Consider the following 18,542-nt stretch of genomic DNA (forward strand, 5'->3'; position numbering starts at 1 on the left):
CCTCTATCTCTTTCATCTATCATCTATTATTCTAGCAATCTAACTTCCTCCATCTGTCTATTTCTCCATCATATTTGTCATTTATCTTGTATAATCTTGTATAGCTTGTATAATCTTTTATAATCTGTGTCTCTCTCACTCTTTCAAATCTATATCTCTTGGTCTGTCATCTATTCCTCTATCATATTCTCTCTCATCTATCTCATACCTATGTCTATCCTTGTCTATATCTGTCTATTGATCTGTCCTTCTCCATCCATCTACTTCTCTATCATATCTACTATTTATCTTGTATATCTCCTTTTATAACCCATGTCTTTCTCTCTCATCTATCTGTCTACCTATTCTCTTTCCTGTCTCTGTCTCTCTCCTCTATCTCCTTTAAAAGACTTGGTCCTTTTGAGTTTACTTTAGATTTTTCTGAAAACTCTTTATTCTCACTCTAAGAACCATTTGCTCTCTTTCTCTTCCCCATCTCTAAGCTGAGGCTTATCTGCAATTATATGGGAGCTAACATTCAGTTTGGAGTTTGCATAGAGGAATGTGGTTTTAGCCTAAGAGAATGCTTTGTTCCCAAAAGCTTGGAACCCCCTCCTTTGCCAGCCTGCAGATCCCAGTGAACTCAAGGAGCAGCTAAGGAGAAGGAAGAAGAGGGAGGCGGGGGAGGGCTGCCCCGTGGAGATCAGAGATGGGGAAGGGCTTCCCTCAGCTCTAAGCTGCTTCTCTTTGACACTTTATTCCTGCATTCTTGGGTTTTAGCTGCCCCTCATCTCCTGTCACAGACCCCTGTGGAAAGTGACTGCCTTGTTTGTCTCACATTCCCTGTCTCTGCATCTGCCACGCTCAGCTGCCCCATTTGCTGCAGATCCTGGGGCAAAGGATTGCTCATTGCCCATTTTCAGCGTGGCCTAGAGGAAGCTGGACTTATTTGGATAGTGGGGGGCAAGGAAGGGGGCAATCCCAAATCCTATGGACCTTGTATCAGGGGCCCTGTGCTGTGTCTGTCTGTCTCTTTTCTTGCTCCTGGTGACAGGAATGCAGGAGCCAATGGGAGAGGATCTCCTCCTTGGCCTGAGGCACAGGGGCAGCTCGGGATTTATAGCCTTCACATGCTTGTGTGGTCACTTCGTACATTCCACTGGGCCCTGGTGTGTGGAGAGGGAGCGTCACAGGGAGGGTGTGGCCGTTTCAAGCCTGGCATAATGTGTCGGTCCTCTGTGTCTCAGCCTGCCATTTCTGTCTCTCTCTCTTTGTTGCTGTGGTGTGCAGACATACACGGTGCACACACCCACTTCCACTTCATCCCCTCCCATGCAGGTTGCTACTTCCCCCAGGCTCCCTAAATGCGAGCGAACCTTGCTCCCCTCCGCTGCCAGGGACGTTCTTGTTTGCTACCTGGGGTGTTTGGGGAGGGCTTTTCGGTCACCAGGAAGAATCTTTTTTGAGACTTGAACACTTGTGCTCCCACACGATAGTGAAGCTGCATCAATGTGTCCGTTTCCTTAGTTTCCTTTACTGAGAGAAATAAAACAGCTCTTCAGAAGTTCCGTCTTTGAAGTACCTGAGACATTTCTTCTGCCTAGAAGAAAGAGGTGCAGTGAGTGAAGAGGCTATGGGGCTGGGGGCCAAATTGACTTAGGTTTGAGTCTTGTCTCTAACTGTGAGACTTTGGGCAATTCATTTCTTCTGGCTGGACCTCAGTTCCTTTATCTGTAAAATGGCAGGGTTGCTAGATGTCAGATGACTAAGGCGCTCTCCTAGGTGCGATGAGGAAACATCCTGGAGATCTAGAGAATCAATGAGGCATTGTGTCCTTCTCCTTCCACCTCGTGCTCCTCATCACGCTAAACCAGGAAACGCGAATGCCTTTGGCGGTGCGGTAAAAGCTTCTCTTTTAGGCAGATTTGCCCGTCTCCCATGCTGCCTCCCTCTGAGGTCTTCTGGAGCTGGTGTCTGTGGATCTGCTTCCTTTCAGAATTGCTTCCTGGGGTGGGCATCCTGGCCTCTTGTAGGTCCCCCCACTAACGTCTCATTTCTGTTCTCATCTGTCTCGCGATCAGTCACTCGAGCTGATTAGGAAAGCTTGTGCTAACCCTGAGCTGTTGGCTGACACCGCCCACCCCCTCCCCCACCAGCCCTGCCCTTTCCTTGCCCTTGGAGCCCTGTGGGGTGGGAGCCCCCACTGATGCCCCTTTTGGTTACAGGTGGGAGGCTCTTCAGCAGCGGGAAGTGCTCAGGCCTGCCCGGGGCCCGCCAGTTACCCATGATCCAGAAGATGGTGGAGTCCATGTCCCAGCTCCAGGAAGAAAAGGGCCGACTGCAGGAGCAGTTAATGGCGCTGCAGAACAAGCTGGCCCTTCGGGAGAGTGACCAGCAAGCTGTGTCCGGCCAGCTGCAAGCTCAGGTACTGATTTGTGCCCTCGAAGGACGCCCGAGGAGAGATTAAAGATGGGGCTGGGGAGTTTGCATCCCAACTGGAGGTACACAACACGCTTCACCCCAGCAGAAGGAACCCTGGGTCTGGAGTTCAAAGTGGCTGCTCACTGTGAGATCTTAGACAAGTCATTTTCTCACCTCTGGGCCTCGTTTTCCTTCTCTGTAAAATAAGGGATTTGGACAAAATGTTTTCTAAGGTCTTTCCTAGCTAGAAATCCCTTGAACTCTCTGGAGTATGAGAAATCTTCCTGGAAGGTTTTGTAGCTTTGTTTATAAAACTCCTAGGACTCTTGAAAGTAATAGGAATGCCAAAAGGAGACAGGTGACTCAGTCCCTCCAGAGTGAGGGATTGCGGCCTTGGTGGGGAGGGTTCAGCTTTAGACTGGAAGAGGCGTGTTTGAGTTTAGGTTTAGAAGCTTGGATATTCCCTCCCTCCCTCCCTTCCTTCTCTCCCTCCCTTCCTTCTCTCCCTCCCTTCCTTCTTTCCTCCCTCCCTCCTTCCCTCCCTTCCTTCCCCCTTCCTTCCTTCCTTCCTCCCTCCCTCCCTCCCTCACTTATTTCCTTCCTTCCTTCCTTCCTTCCTTCCTTCCTTCCTTCCTTCCTTCCTTCCTTCCTTCCTTCCTTCCTTCCTTCCTTCCTTCCTTCCTTCCTTCCTTCCTCCTTCCTCCCTTCCTCCCTTCCTCCCTTCCTCCCTTCCTCCCTTCCTCCCTTCCTCCCTTCCTCCCTTCCTCCCTTCCTCCCTTCCTCCCTTCCTTCCTCCCTCCCTCCCTCACTTATTTCCTTCCTTCCTTCCTTCCTTCCTTCCTTCCTTCCTTCCTTCCTTCCTTCCTCCCTTCCTTCTCTCCCTCCCTTCCTTCCTTCCTCCCTCCCTCACTTATTTCCTTCCTTCCTTCCTTCCTTCCTTCCTTCCTTCCTTCCTTCCTTCCTTCCTTCCTTCCTTCCTTCCTTCCTTCCTTCCTTCCTTCCTCCCTCCCTCCCTCACTTATTTCCTTCCTCCCTTCTTCCTTTCCTTCTTTCCTTCCTTCCTTCCTTCCTTCCTTCCTTCCTTCCTTCCTTCCTTCCTTCCTTCCTTCCTTCCTCCCTCTCTCCCTCACTTATTTCCTTCCTTCCTCCCTTCCTCCCTTCCTTCCTTCCTCCCTCTCTCCCTCACTTATTTCCTTCCTTCCTCCCTTCCTCCCTTCCTTCCTCCCTCCCTCCCTCACTTATTTCCTTCCTTCCTTCCTTCCTCCCTCCCTCACTTATTTCCTCCCTCCCTCCCTTCCTTCCTTCCTTCCTCCCTCCCTCCCTCACTTATTTCCTCCCTTCTTCCCTCCCTCCCTTCCTTCCTTCCTTCCTCCCTCCCTCCTTCCTTTCAAAACAAAAGAGAAAGCTGATAATGTGGGAGATATTTTCATGCTGCCTACGAATCAGGAGTGAAGCAGTTTCTTGGATCACCATTTTCCCTTCCAGTGCTCTGCTGGGAAGCAGGCCTTTGGGGTCACTTACCTTAACCCTGGAGGAAGGTGAGGTCTAGAGAGAAGTCACTTGCTAGGGACTAGTCAGTCACTCAGAGAACAGGGGCTAAGCCAGGGTTCTCCTGCAGGTGCTTTCATCCCAGAGCCAATACCTTGTTCTTTCTATTGCCTCCCCCTGCCTTGTGATTCCAAGTAAGTCTATAAAGGGAGGAGCCCTTGCCATCTCCTCTATTGCCTCAAGCCCCTTCTATTGTCATGAAGCCTTCCCCTTCCCAGCTTGTGCCCGTACATCTCTTCTGTCTATGATGCCCTGCACCTGTCTTCAGCCAGTGAGTTCATTCTGGCCTCATCTGACCATTTCTCGGGTTTACCAAAATGGAACAGTGGAGTTGGTGTTTAGAGGCGTCCGTCGCCTCCCCTGGCCCGGTGTCATCTGCACACTGAATTGGCTAATGAGCACATTCTCTTTCACCATCTGGGTCACTCAGAGCGGCTCTGGGCTCAAGGTCAGGCCCTGTTGTTCCCAGCTCCCAGCCTCTCTTTATACAGTCTCTCCTCAGGGCTCTGACATTCCAACCACTTGATAATCTTTGTGTGTTTTCCTTCTTTACAGGAGAGCGTTTTATTGGGGGGGGGTAGATCTTATCACACCCTCTAAATCTGCCTGCCAGATTTAGACAAAGATGGATCTTTGTTGTAGAAAGAGATTAGGTGAGTCCAACAGGCCCCACTCTCCATGAGGTCATCCTGGTTGCGACCTTGGGTTTTGTGTGAAGGGCCACCATATTGATTTTGGGACCTTTTAAAAAGGGGAACTTTGTTTAGGGGAGCTTTGTGATTTCTCGGGTAACTTCCTTTTCCCTTCTTCTTACCCAACATAAGCAGTCACTTGGCTAATGTTCCAGGCTCTTCAATCACTGTTTTCTGATTCAATAAATAGTTTTCTTCCAATGTCCTGCACCAGTTCTGAGGAAGCAGGCCAGGCATTGGTCTGGGGTTTGAATAAGGCTTTGTTTTTGTTTTTTTCAGGGCAGTGAGGGTTAAGTGACTTGCCCAGGGTCACACTGCTAGTTTCAAATGTCTGAGGCTGGATTTGAACTCAGCTGATGTTTGTTCTTTTTTTTTTTGGCAGGGCAATGAGGGTTAAGTGACTTGCCCAGGGTCACCTAACTGCCCCTAACTAAGGCTTTTGCCATGCTTTCTCTGGCTTGTCTCCTGGGCTAGAAAATAGCTTCTCTTTAAGAACAAAGCCTGGGGGCAGCTAGGTGTTGCATTGGATAAAGCACCAGCCCTGGATTCAGGAGTACCTGTGTTCAAATCTGGCCTCAGACACTTGACACTTACTAGCTGTGTGACCCTGGGCAAGTCACTTAACCCCCATTGCCCCACAAAAAACCCCCAAAAACCAACCCAACAAACCAAACCAAACCAAAACCAAAACCAAAAAACAAACAAAAAAAGAACAAAGCCTCATCTCTTATTTTTTTTTTCCTAGCACATGTCCAAGGAGAGCTTCTCATTGTCACAGAAATCAGGGGTTTGGGCAGCTTGGTGAACCCACGCCAAGAAGCCCATGCCTGCTCTCTCTTTGGCTATTAGGAGATCTAGAATAAACTCCAGCTTCAAAGTCTCTTCTCCCCCAAAGAGATGATAGTCTGGGATGATGTCTGAGTTGGATTGGCTTCAGTTCTGTGCATCTAGTTAGAAGGCATTGAAAAAGTAGCTGGAGATTGTTGAAGGAAGGGCCCCTTCTTCCAGAGGAGAGGAGAGTGATTAGCATGAGGTGGGTGGGACAAGATCTGGGAAAGGCCTGAGAACATAAACGGGCATGGGGTGAAAGAAGGCTGGGAAGGTGGGTTGGAGCCAGAAACTTCTCTGCCATCGGCTCATGGATTTGGGTCTGGAAGGAGCCATCTACGCCATCCCTGACTCTGAAGGAGAGAGTGAGGCTGGTGACCTTGCATGGCCCTCCCTCACTTAAGTCCAATTCACTGCAAGTCATGACATCACCTCGATGTCATGGTCCTCTTTGAGAATAAAGGAAAAACCACAACAACAGAAGGGGGGATTGAGGACCAGAGAGGTGGCCGTGACTTGCCCAGGGTCACACAGCTTGTGAGTGTTGGGATTTACCTTATCCATTGGGCCATGCTGCCTCTCTGTGAGCCTTTCATTCTTCTTGGTCTCTTACTAATTTCTGGACCTTGGAGCAAGTGTGCACATACTTAGTGTATCTTCCCTACCTCTTGACCCATCCCAAAGGCTTCTTTGGGATTTATAATGCAGATTCAGATGTTTGGGACTCTACAGAAGGGAGAACTTCCTAACAAATCGTTCTGTCTGGTGATGGAAGGAGCTGTCTCAGAAGAGTGACTTTCTCATGGGGGGGGTGGGGGCAGTATTTTGTGGAAAGAGTTGGACCAGATTCACAGGTTCTTAACCTTGGATCCGTGGAGAGATTTCAGAGGGTCTGTGAATTTGGATGGAAGGAAAGGGTATCTTTATATCGATCTCTGGTTCCCTTTGTAATTTCATGTATTTTTTTTTTTTTTAGTGAGGCAATTGGGGTTAAGTGACTTGCCCAGGGTCACACAGCTAGTGAGTGTTAAGTGTCTGAGGCCGGATTTGAACTCAGGTACTCCTGACTCCAGGGCCGGTGCTTTATCCACTGCGCCACCTAGTCGCCCCTTGTAATTTCATGTATTTTTAAAATTTGTGAAGAGAATTCTGAGAAAGGGATCCATGCTGGTTTCCCTGGATGTCACCAAAGTGTTATGGGGGAAATAGGGTTGGGGTCCTTAGGAATTCCTCTTTAAAGAATTACATCCTCTTGCACACAAATCCAATAGAATAAGATAATAGTTTTTTTTAGGGGCTGGGGAAGAGAAATCAAGAGAGAAATCCTTGGACTTCTCATGGGGAGAAGGCATAGCACACAGAGCATGGCTCTGAGATACCAATCTCCTTGAGCAGGAGACAGGCAGATACTTTTATAGAGGACTGATGGGGGTGATCATCTGACTGTGGAAAGTTCCCTTATTGAGGGAGGTTCATCCCCCACTGGTGGTGGCTGGGGGAGTTGGGTGAGGGGTGGCTGCTGATCTCTCAAGCCATCTCTCTTTTATTCCCAGCACAAAGGCAGCAGCCACACCCAATTTTATCTCCTCAGCGGTGTGGGAGCCTGGAGTGATGGTCCTGGAGCTAGCTCAGTCCCAATCCAGTTCCACTTATCTCTTTAGGTTTATTTGTCCTTTGGTTTAGTTTCTCTAGGAGAAGTTTCTTTGATGTACCCCAGAGAACTTCTGGGGAGGCCTGGGCCCATAACAAAAGGACTTCAGCAAAAAGTTGAAGAGCCCTTGGAATAGAAAACCTCAAAGTTCTTTCTCCTCCTGCTCAAATTCTGTAATTTTTGGCACTAAAGAGGGTGTCAGCTCCTGGCCCCTCCCCCTCCAGTGTAGGGAAGTCACTACTAGGACAGTCAATAAACATCAAGCACCTACTATGTGCCAGGCACTGTGTACCAGGTGAGTGTGTGAATGCATTCAGTGCAACACATTCCCACTCTGTCCCATCGACCAAGTTAAAACTATTGTTAGCAACCAAGAATCTAAGTTTCATTTTTTAATTTCTTGTTCCCCATGCACTTGGTCTCAACAGCACAGATGGTCTTAATAATGATGGCTAATGATCCTAATTAGCAGTTATAGAGGACATTAAGGTTTGCAAAGTGTTTTGCAAATATGATCGCATCTGATCCTTACAACCACCCTGGGAGGTAGATCTGCATTTTACAGATAAGGAAACTGAGGCAGACAGAGGTGAAATGACTTGCCCAAGGGGGCCACTCAGCTAGTAAATGTCTGAGTTGGATTGGAACATGATTCCAGGGCAAGCTGTCTACTTCCCTTTGCCTCTTCTCCCTAACCTTTAAAGACTTAACAAAATCTCAGAGTTGGAAGAGCCCCCTAATGTCTACACCTTGATGCCATCTAGACCAGCCTGTTTTGAGCAAGAACCATCCCTGTATTTATAGCATCTCTGAAGAAAGGTCATCCAGTCTTGGCTGGAAGACCTGTAGGGAGAGGGAACGCACACCCCAAGCAGCCTTTGTGTGCCCTGGACCCCTTTGGTGATAGTTGGTGAAGTTTATGAATCATGTTGTTAAATGCATAAAATAAAACACATAAGATTCCAAAGAAAACCAATTAAATTGAAATGCAATTATCAAAGTACATGGAGAAAAAAACACCCTGAGTTTATGGGCCTCAGGTTAAGAACCCCATGTCTGGCGGGGGAGGTATAGCATCCTACTTTTGGGAGCCCCTAGTTTTTCCCTCAGAAGTTTTTCTAATCTCTCTCTCTGAACTGTAATTCCCTTCCTTGTCCCTCGTTCAACCCTCTGGGGCCAAGCAGAAGGCCCATTAAATATTAACTCCAGACCTTCTAATGGAGAGTAGCAAGAAGATGGACCCGTGTTGAGTCCTTTCTTCTAAGACCTCACCACCCCTAAGGGTCCCTCCCTCACCCCTTTTCATAACTCCCTCCTTCTCAAGCAGCCAAGATTTTTCATCTCCTTGTGCCACATAGGTCAGTGGAGAGGACCCTCAGCTCAGAGTCCTCAGGCCCGGGGTTCAAGTTCAGACTTGAGAACTTATTAGCTTTGTGACCTTGGGAAAAACTTTCACCATCTCCAAGACTCGGTTTATTTTGTGACTAAATGAAATCATGTGTGTGTGAGTGTTTTCTGTCTTTTAAGACATGATGGGAGACATGCGCTCTGATGTTTTTGAACCCAGCCTCAGGCCTGCTTAGTTTAAATCCTTGGGTGGAACTGTACACCTTGATCTGCCTTCATTTAGGGAAGGGCTTCTTAGACTGGGTTCTGTTTACTTGTTTTTTTTTGGAAACATTTTAATAACTCTACTTCATTATAATTGGTTTTGATAAAGACAATTTACTGAGAACTGACTGATCCCCACCCACTCCCCCTTCCCAGGCCAATGAATTGTCTGGGGCTGACCAACCTTTATCAATTCCAAACTTTTGATTGACTTAAGGACTTCCCTTCAAAACAGACTATCCCCTCCCAAGGATTCCCCACCTTACTTCCTGGACTTTAGGTTTTTATGTAAGAGGGTCCACTTACATGAAATAGTTTCTATTTAGAGTTAAGTAGCTTCTATACTTAACTCAAGGGCAGTCTCATAGTTCACTCTGTTCTGTTACCCCATATAAACCCTGTCCTTTGTCCCCATCTTTGGGTATTCCTAGCATTCTTGCTTTGTGATATTCTGAGTTATAGCTCCTCTGCCCTGATTAAAGACCTTATTTCTCCTATATTGTTTCATTAATTTCAGGTTAACAGTTTCCTTTATAGTCCTATATTAAAAACCCTTCTTCTGAGCAGGGCTCACCACACTGCCCAAGGTGGGGTTCAGGACACAAAAAGAGGCAAAGTCCCCTTGACTTAGAGGAAAACTAATTCATTAGCATATGGGCCTAGGAAGGAAGATAATTAACAGGTTTAAAAAGTGATAAGTAAAATGGCCACACCTTAGGGCTGGGAAAACACATACCTGAGAAGGGCAGATGGCTTTTTCTTAACTTTTTTTTTTTTAAACCCTAATGTATCTGTTAAGGACAATGAGACTTGTAGGGAAATTTGCTGAGACTTCCCATTTTCCCCAGGAGATGGGTAGGGCTGTGAGGTGAGGAGGTCTGGTCTCCAGGCTAATTGATGACTCAGTTTCTCTGACTGTTTCAGAGCCTGGGAAAGAGGAGCTTGGGGTGTTAAGAGATCTGTAGAATGCATTTCATGGACAAGCAGATGTCACAATGAAATACACCACCTTCACAGCTGTCCTGGCTGGAGGGCAGAAACAAATGACTGTGCACTTCCCCCACCCCTATTCCTTCCCTCCTCTTCCTACCCAACCTCCTCCCCCCTTCTAACCCCCTTCCCTTTCCACCTCCCCCACTGGCCCCCATCCCCAACCCTAGCTGCAGACTGAACCCCTTTTGGACTAGTTAGTGGGTGCTGTCCAGAGAGAGGCCCTTGAGTTCTTCCTGGGACAAGGTCAGTCAGGGGTCATGCCTGGCTGCCCCGACTTGGTGTCACTTCTAAGAATTTGGGTCTTACTTAGGCTGGGCTGTCATGGACCAAGAGCCCTGGTCTGGGAATTCAGCTGATCTGGTTCAACCACATACTAGCTGTGTGACCTTGCATACGTCAATTCAGTTCAACTGTGGGCCTGAGATTCCTGGCCTATAAGCTGAGGGTTCTGGACTAATGTTTCTCTTTCGGCCACTTCCAGATGTTTTGTCCTGTCCTGTCCGATGTGGTCTTGCCTTTCACACTAGAAGTGCCTCCTCGTTCTTTATCTTGCTGACCTCATCTGTTCCCTCATCCATCCTGCTGCCTACCTTGGAGCCTGTGTCTACCTTTCACCTGGAAAGGTTACTCTCCCAGCAAAGATGCAATCTTTCTGCCTCCCTTCCTTCAGGTGATCCTTCTCAGAGCCCCATCGAGGCTGCCACTAAATTGGCCCTCTCAAATGCACTGCTGTGCCTGTCTCTTGTCCCAGCGTCACTGTGACATGACATGACATAATCAGTGGTCAGACTGCATTCCGAATTTTTAGATAAGACTCAGAGGAAATGAGCCTTTAAAATTTTTTCTTCTCTTTAAACCTGTGAAACTCTGTCTCTGCATTGAAAAGTGGGAAAATTCAGCTTCAGGGCTTGGTTTTGAGAGAGCCTTGGGTTGGAGCTTTATTTTTTCAGGGGTTTGGTGGTGTGGTTGGTAGCAACTCCACAAAGGATCTGGGTTCAAATCTAGCCCTTTCCTTGTGTCACCTTTAGTAAATGTCTTCGTCTCTCTTTTTCTTGACTGCTTTATTTTATTTTATTTCATTTTATTTCATTGTGAGGCAATTGGGATTGAATGACTTGCCCAGGGTCACACAGCTAGTGTCAAGTGTCTGAGACTGGATTTGAACTCAGATCCTCCTGACTCCAGGGCTGGTACTCTACTGTGCCACCTAGCTACCCCATAATTTGAAATGTGGTATTACTCAATGTCATTTTTGGGGGGGGTGGGTGGGGCAATGAGGGTTAAGTGACTTGGCCAGGGTCACACAGCTAGTCAGTGTCAAGTGTCTGAGGCTGGATTTGAACTCAGGTCCTCTTGAATCCAGGGCCAGTGCTTTATCCACTGGCCACCCACCTTGACTGCTTTATTTCTAAAATGAAAAGGCTTGTCTATATCCTAACTTTTTAAACTGTGGGTTGCTACCCCATATAGGGTCACATTGCTGCATGTGGGGGTCCCAAGAAATTTGGCAACAGTAAAAGGTTGTGTATATATACCTATTTTATATATCTAAATACCTGAGGTTGTGTAAAAATTTCTCAGGTGAAAAGGGGTAACAAGTGGAAAACATTTAAGAAGCCTTGGTCTAGATCACAGATTTAAAGCAGGAAGGAACCTAAAAGGCCATTGATTGAGTCCAACCCTGTCATTTTACAGAGGAGGAAACTGAGGCCCAGCAAGGTTAAGCAACTTTGCCTAGTTTCACCCAACCGTCCGAGGCAGGATGTGAACTCAGGTCTTCTCTTCATTAACCAGTAAATTCCATCAGTTTCCCATAATTTCTAGGATCAGATAGACAATGCTTCATTTTGGTATTCATTCCCAAGACCAACTCTTCAGGGCGCCATCTTGAATTGCTATGGTTATGGGCAGCTAGGTGGCACAGTGGATAAAGCACTGGCCTTGGATTCAGGAGGACCTGAGTTCAAATCCAGCCTCAGACACTTGACACTAGCTGTGTGACCTTGGGCAAGTCACTTAACCCTCATTGCCCTGCAAAAAAAAGAAAAAAAAGAAAAAAAAAAGAATTGCTATGGTTGTGTTGACTCATTGTTTTGATGGTCTACACCTTCCCAACTTTGACCTTCTCCTGCTCCATCCTTCCTGTTGCTCAGCCACCTCCACTTGGACCATGATGAGCCTACCTTCTTGCCTTATGATCTGGACAACAGAGCTTCCTGACTTCTGCTAGCTTACTTTGCTTCCAGATCAGGTTCATTCTCCTCACTGGACATCATGCACCTTCACAACTCTACCCCTTTATTTCTCTCCACTCTTATTTTCTTTGCTTTGCTTTTTTTTTTCTTCCAAATTTTAAATTAATTTTCCCCCTCCAATCTTGGACTCCTGCTTCCTTGATTTCTTTTCTTCCTTGTTTCTTTCCTGTCTCAAGTGTTTCCTCTTCTCCAAGGGATTCCCTCATCTTCTCCAAATCACAGGAATATATCTTACTCTTCTGAGCATCCTCTGTAGAAGCCAGCCACTGAGGAAGGGGACACACATCTCTGCTCATTGAAATGAGACATTCACCTTTTTTTAAAAAAGGAACCATCCTGTTCCAGGCAGATGGGCTCACGTTTACCATTTTGTGTATTTTGCATCTTCAATATGTTGTCTGTCAGGCTCAGATTAGAGCCCTGGGGGTAGATAGTAAACCCCAAACACCACGTTGGTGCTTAACTGCTGAATAATTGGGCTTCCATTGCTGTGTATGTAGCCAAGTGGATGAACAGGTATCCCTTCTCCTCCTGTGTGAGAGGCATATTTGGAGATGACTTAATGTTTATATCTTTGGCAACAGGGCTTTTAAAATATTTTTCCTTGGAGGGGCGGAGGCCCCCCACATTGACTTTTTTGCTATCTTGCCAATGAGGAAATTCCATGAGCATTCCTGTTGTGATGCAAGAGGAGAAGAGGAGTTGACCTTGGCCAGACTTTTCTTGGGAAACTTGGTTCTCGGTGTTTTTATTCTGTGTCCCAGCCTGGTATTTCTCCCATTTTAGAGAAAGAAGCCCAGTTAGCAAGCATTTATTAACTGCCTACTGTGTGCCAGGCACTGCAACAAGCTCTGGGCAAACAAAAAAGGGGAAAAAAACCTATCCCTTTTCTCAAAAAGCTCGTGGTCACAGCAAACAACTCCATACAAACAGCATCCTGACAGGATTAACTTGAGGGTCTGACTCAGAGGGAAGGCATCAAGGTTGGAGAGGACCATAAGAGGTTTCTTGCAGATGGTGGGAGAACTTTAACCGAGACTTGAAGGAAGCAGGGAAGCCAAAAAGTGGAATAGAGGAAGGAGAGAATTCCAGGCATGGGGCATGGCCAGTGGGAATCCCCAGAGTTCAGGACATGGAGGGTCTTGTTGGAGGAACAGCAGATAGTCTGGTGTCATTGGCCTGGAGTAAGATGTAAGAAGGCTGGAAAGGTAGGAAGGAGCCAGGTGATGAACGACCTTAAAAGCTAAACTGAGGATTTTATGTTCATTAATCAATAAGCATTTATTAAACACTGATTGTGTCAGCACTTATTAAGCACCTATTATGTGCCGCACTATGCCAGGTGCTGGAGAGACAAAGACAAAGGTGAAAAAAATCTCTGACCTCTGGGAGCTTATACTCTAGCTGGGTAAGACAATAAGCACATACATATATGCATATATACATACATTTGTATATATATGTGTGTATATGGGTATACATATACATGTGCACATATTCATACATATAAGGGGATTTTGGGGAGGTTCTCCCCATCAGTAGCTTGAGGGATCAGGAAAGACCTCATGTAGAAGGTGGTAATTGAGCTCAGCCTCAAAAGAAAATTAGGGATGTCTGAGAGGTGGGTGAGAGAGTATTATTCTAGAGGGCAGCTAGGTGGCGCAGTGGATAAAACACTGGCCTTGGATTCAGAAGGACCTGAGTTCAAATTTGACCTCGCTTGACACTTTCTAGCTGTGTGACCCTGGATAAGTCATTTAACCCTCACTGCCCCGCAAAAAACAAAACAAAACAAAACAAAGAAAGGAATATTCTAGACATGGGGCAGAGACAGTACAGTGATGGAGAAATGGGAAATGGATTGTCAGACATAAGGACCAGTATTGGGGTAGGTGTGGAAGGCGTGTAATGTTATTAGGCTGGAGAGGTAGACCTGGACCAGGCAGCCAAATGGAGGAGTCGCCACCCAATCCTCAGGGTAATAGGGAGCCACCGGACTTTATTGAGGAGGGGAGTGACGTTGTCAAACTTGGTACTTCTGAAAGATCGCTTTGGCAGCTGTGGGATGGTTGGATTAGAAAGGAGTCTTTTTTTTTTTTTTTTTGGCGGGGCAATGAAGGTTAAGTGACTTGCCCAGGGTCACACAGCTAGTAAATGTCAGAAGTGTCTGAGGCTGGATTTGAACTCAGGTCCTCCTGAATCCAGGGCCGGTGCTTTATCCACCGCACCAGCTAGCTGCCCCCAAGATCGGCATTTTAAATAAATGACCACAGTTTCTAGGGAGGATTCTTGGTGTTAAGGAAGCAGATGTGGTAAGACCCACATTTTGAGTCCCATTAATATAGCGGTGCCAGCTAAGAGACCTAACAAAAGGCTTACTTCAGAGTTTTCTTTATTGGGAAGATAAATCTATGTAAGAAATAATAGAGAACTACTAGAATTTATTGAGTAGGAGAGTCACATGAACCTTGTTACACATCTCACTATTATGTAGATTTGGATATATTCAAATCATGTCCTCCCTCTCTCCTATATTATAAATATTTCTAATAGAAGACAGTTATTCTAATGTGGGGGAGGGTATTAGTCTTGGGACCCAAATACCAGGATGCGAAAGGCCTGCATTCTCAGTGAGCAAAATTCCTCCATCCTGCTATCTCTTGACAGGCATGGGCCAGCTGGAAAACCAGTCAAGGAGGTGGGGGTGGAAGGCGTGAGTAGGACAATGTAGGGTGTTTATTCTTCATACCCTCCTGACCCTTCAGAACACAGTCATGGGGCTTTTCCCTGCCCTTGGCTTTGCTCCTGTACTCCAGAGTGGACTCATAGAACCGGGGTATATTGGTTCCATCGCCCTTGGAGAGAGAACTTAATGAATGAAACATTCAGGAGGGAAAAAAAAAGCACAGTGTATTCACTGTCAGCCCTGACAGGCCATTTCTTTGGTGCAGAGAATTGTAAGACAAAGAGGAGATCTACAGTTGTGGTTTGGGGATGACCTACAGAGAGGTCAACCAGGCCATCATTCTGCCTCTAGGAAGGACCGAATCAGGGGGCAAGCCCCAAGTGGAGAGAATAAGGTCATTTTTATGGGGAAAGATACTGAGGCCTTCTCCCTCCCCCCCAAGAGACATTAAGACCCTTCCTTCCAAAGATACAGAGACCCAAAGAGGTCACCCACCCGAGGTCACACAGCAGGCACACCGTGAGGATGGAGGAATGACTTTATTATAACTTTGGCTTTGTGCTGACAGGTGGAAAATCTGAAGGAGAAACTCATTGGCCAGGCCCAGGAAGTGAATAGACTCCGCTCAGAGCTGGTGAGCTTCTTTTGACATGTACTTGGGGAAGGTGATGCAGGGAGACCCTAAGTGTTCCATAAAATTGTTTACTATATGTTCACCTCCACTTCCATCTCCAGGCCATCTCTAGTTCTTAAATCTTGGCTATTCCTCCCATCATATCTACATCCATGCATCCATGCATCCATGGATCCATCCATCCATCTACCCATCCACCCATCCACCCATCCACCCATCCACCCATCCACCCATCCATCCATCCATCCATCCATCCATCCATCCATCCATCCATCCATCCATCCATCCATCCATCCATCCATCCATCCATCCATCCATCCATCCATCCATCCATCCATCCATCCATCCATCCATCCATCCATCCATCCATCCATCTACCCATCTACCCATCTACCCATCCATCCATCCATCTATCCATCTATCTATTATCCTTCCATCCATCCATCCATCCATCTACCCATCCATCCATCCACCCATCCATCCATCCATCCATCCATCCATCCATCCATCCATCCATCCATCCATCCATCCATCCACCCATCCATCCATCCATCCATCCATCCATCCATCCATCCACCCATCCATCTACCCATCCATCCATCCATCTATCCATCCATCCATCCATCCATCCATCCATCCATCCATCCATCCATCCATCCATCCATCCATCCATCCATCCACCCATCTACCCATCCATCCATCCATCTATCCATCTATCCATTATCCTTCCATCCTTCCTTCCATCCATCCATCCACCATTCATCTAGCCATCCATCATCCATCCATCCATCCGTATCATGTGTTTATGTATGCATGTATCTATCATGTATGTATGCATGTATGCACACACATGCATGTCTGTCTTTATCTGTCTGCCCATGTATAGTCATAGATGCATGTACCTGTATATAGGGATAAATATAGAAAAACACAAAAATGGATACATTCAGTATAGCGGTCAGCATTTATATAACACTTTAAGGTTTGCAAAGTGCTTTCCATACGTTATCATACCTGATCCTCAAGACAACTGTGTGAAGGGGGCACTATTATTAGTCCTATCTCACAGAAGAGGAAACTGAGGTGGAGAGTGCTTAAATGTCTTGTCTAAAGTCACATAGCTAGTAAGTGTGTAAGGCTGGCCACGGGGGCACATGAGACTGGAGAGGCTGAGGTTGGTGGATTGAATGAGCTCAGAAATTCTCAGGTGCCCATGCTAAGTCTGGCATCAATCTGGTGAGCCCCTGGGAGTGGGGTGGGGCGCCAGGCTGCTGAGGTTAGAAATGGAGCAAGTCAGAGCCTGTACACTGATCAGCTGTGGGGGTGGGCCAGTGAGTGGCCTCTGCCTTTCCAGCCTGGGCAGGATGAGGAGATCCAGTCTCAAAAATTACAACAACAGAGTTTATTTAAAAAAAAAATTTTTTTTGGTGGGGCAATGGGGGTTAAGTGACTTACCCAGGGTCACACAGCTACTAAGTGTCAAGTATCTGAGGCTGAATTTGAACTCAGGTTCTCCTGAATCCAGCTAGCTGCCCCAACAACAGAGTTTATAAGGTATAATTTGAGATCTTCCAGACTCCAGCTCTCTATCCATTGCACAACTTAAATGCTCCAAAGCATATGTGTGCATGTCTATACACACATATTTTAAAAGGTATATGGTTACGTGTTTTATATATTATATGACAGCTAGCATTGATATAAGCTTTAAGACTAACAAAGCACTTTGCAAAGATTATCTTGTTTTATCCTGACAATAATCCTGGGAAGGAGGTGCTATTATTATCCCCAGTTTACAGATGAGGAAAATGAGGCAAACCAGGTTAAGTGACTTGCCCAGGGTCACACAGCTAATAAATGTCTGAGGCAGGATTTGAACTCAGGTCTTCTTGATTCCAGGCCCAGCACTCTATCCAATGAATCACCTAGCAATGTATGTATGTATGCATGCATGCATACATATGTGTATATAAGTCTATGTGTGTATGCATGTGTATATATACAAATATATACATGCATATATTTATATTTGTACACAAACAAATTTATACATAAGTAAACTGACCTTTGGGACCAGAATATCCTACTGCATTTATGCTTACATGCCGATGTCAGTTTTGCACATCCATAAATGTGTCCCTACTTCCAAACAGAAGGGGTTGGGTGGATATTGACTTCACACCCAAATTCAGGAGAAGCCCTTGGATTCCTGATGGGGACTGAATGAAGCCCATCACTTGAGATGGACATAAGCCATTCCCAGCATGCCTCTCATGATAGCAGAGGCTGTACAACTCTTCTTTGGGTGAAATGTGTGCTTAAAACCGTCACCCCAAGATAGGTGTGAGCCCCACTCAGAAAGCTCAGTGATCTTTGTCCAGCATCACTCTCGGGGAAAGCCGATCCCTGGGATTGGGGTGGGGAGGGGCAAGGAGGAGGTGTGCCTGGTGCTGGCCCAGCGGCAGCCTGCAGTCTCTCTCTCCTGTTGCCCCTACCCATGCCCCTGTCCTCTCTTCCCAGGGAGGCACAGACTTGGAGAAACACCGAGATCTCCTGATGGTGGAGAATGAGCGCCTGCGGCAGGACATGAAGCGATGTGAGGCAGAGCTGCAGGAGCTGAGAGCGCGGCCTCCCCCGTGCCCAGATTGCGAGCACAGCAAGGTGTGCATGGACAGGGCGGGCTGCCAGGTGGGGCCCTGGGGGTGTGGGGAGGCCTAGACTGACCCCCGCCTCTCCCCCTCCACTAGGAAAGCGCGCAGCTGCGGGAGAAGCTGGCACAGCTGCAGGTGGAGGCAGAGGAGAACAAGGGCCGACTGGCCGAGCTGGACCTGGAGGTGCAGCAAAAGACCAACCGTCTGGCCGAGGTCGAGCTGCGCCTCAAGGACTCCCTGGCCGAGAAGGCGGAGGAGGAGGAGAGGCTGAGCAGGCGCCTGCGGGACAGCCAGGAGACCATCGCCACCTTGAAGGCTCAGCCTCAGCCAGTTAAGGTAAGGCACGCGACCTTTCCCTGGTGGTCTCCATCAGTTAGGGGGAGGGGCTGGACTTGGGGGTTCATTGGCTCCCGGAACTCCCAGGGGAGGGGACTCCCTCTACCAGTGCAGGTAGCCAGTCCCAGCTGAGGAAAATCATCCTTTCATTGTAGATCGGAGCCTTCTCCACAGAGTGGAGGGTTCCCCAGAGTAATGAGAGGCGAGTGATAGGCCCAGTGGCCATCTCTGCATCACTCAACACTTTCTACATTGGA

The 18,542-nt window shown here is 47.2% G+C and overlaps 1 protein-coding gene across 3 annotated transcripts in view; it reads left to right on the top strand.

Moving 5' to 3' along the window:
* The window catches only part of KIFC3 (kinesin family member C3), a 65,426-nt gene that overhangs the window by 20,816 nt on the left and 26,068 nt on the right, over positions 1–18,542 (top strand). For 2 of the 3 annotated variants that reach the window (XM_043987010.1, XM_043987012.1), the window contains 4 exons: positions 2,205–2,404; positions 15,233–15,298; positions 17,819–17,959; positions 18,046–18,285. In XM_043987010.1, coding sequence (XP_043842945.1) covers positions 2,205–2,404; positions 15,233–15,298; positions 17,819–17,959; positions 18,046–18,285 — 647 coding nt within the window. The remainder of the gene's footprint in view (positions 1–2,204; positions 2,405–15,232; positions 15,299–17,818; positions 17,960–18,045; positions 18,286–18,542) is intronic. The other variant, XM_043987011.1, reaches the window with a different exon arrangement.

The sequence above is a fragment of the Dromiciops gliroides genome, chromosome 2 (genome assembly GCF_019393635.1).
Source record: "Dromiciops gliroides isolate mDroGli1 chromosome 2, mDroGli1.pri, whole genome shotgun sequence".
NCBI classification, from domain to species: domain Eukaryota; kingdom Metazoa; phylum Chordata; class Mammalia; order Microbiotheria; family Microbiotheriidae; genus Dromiciops; species Dromiciops gliroides.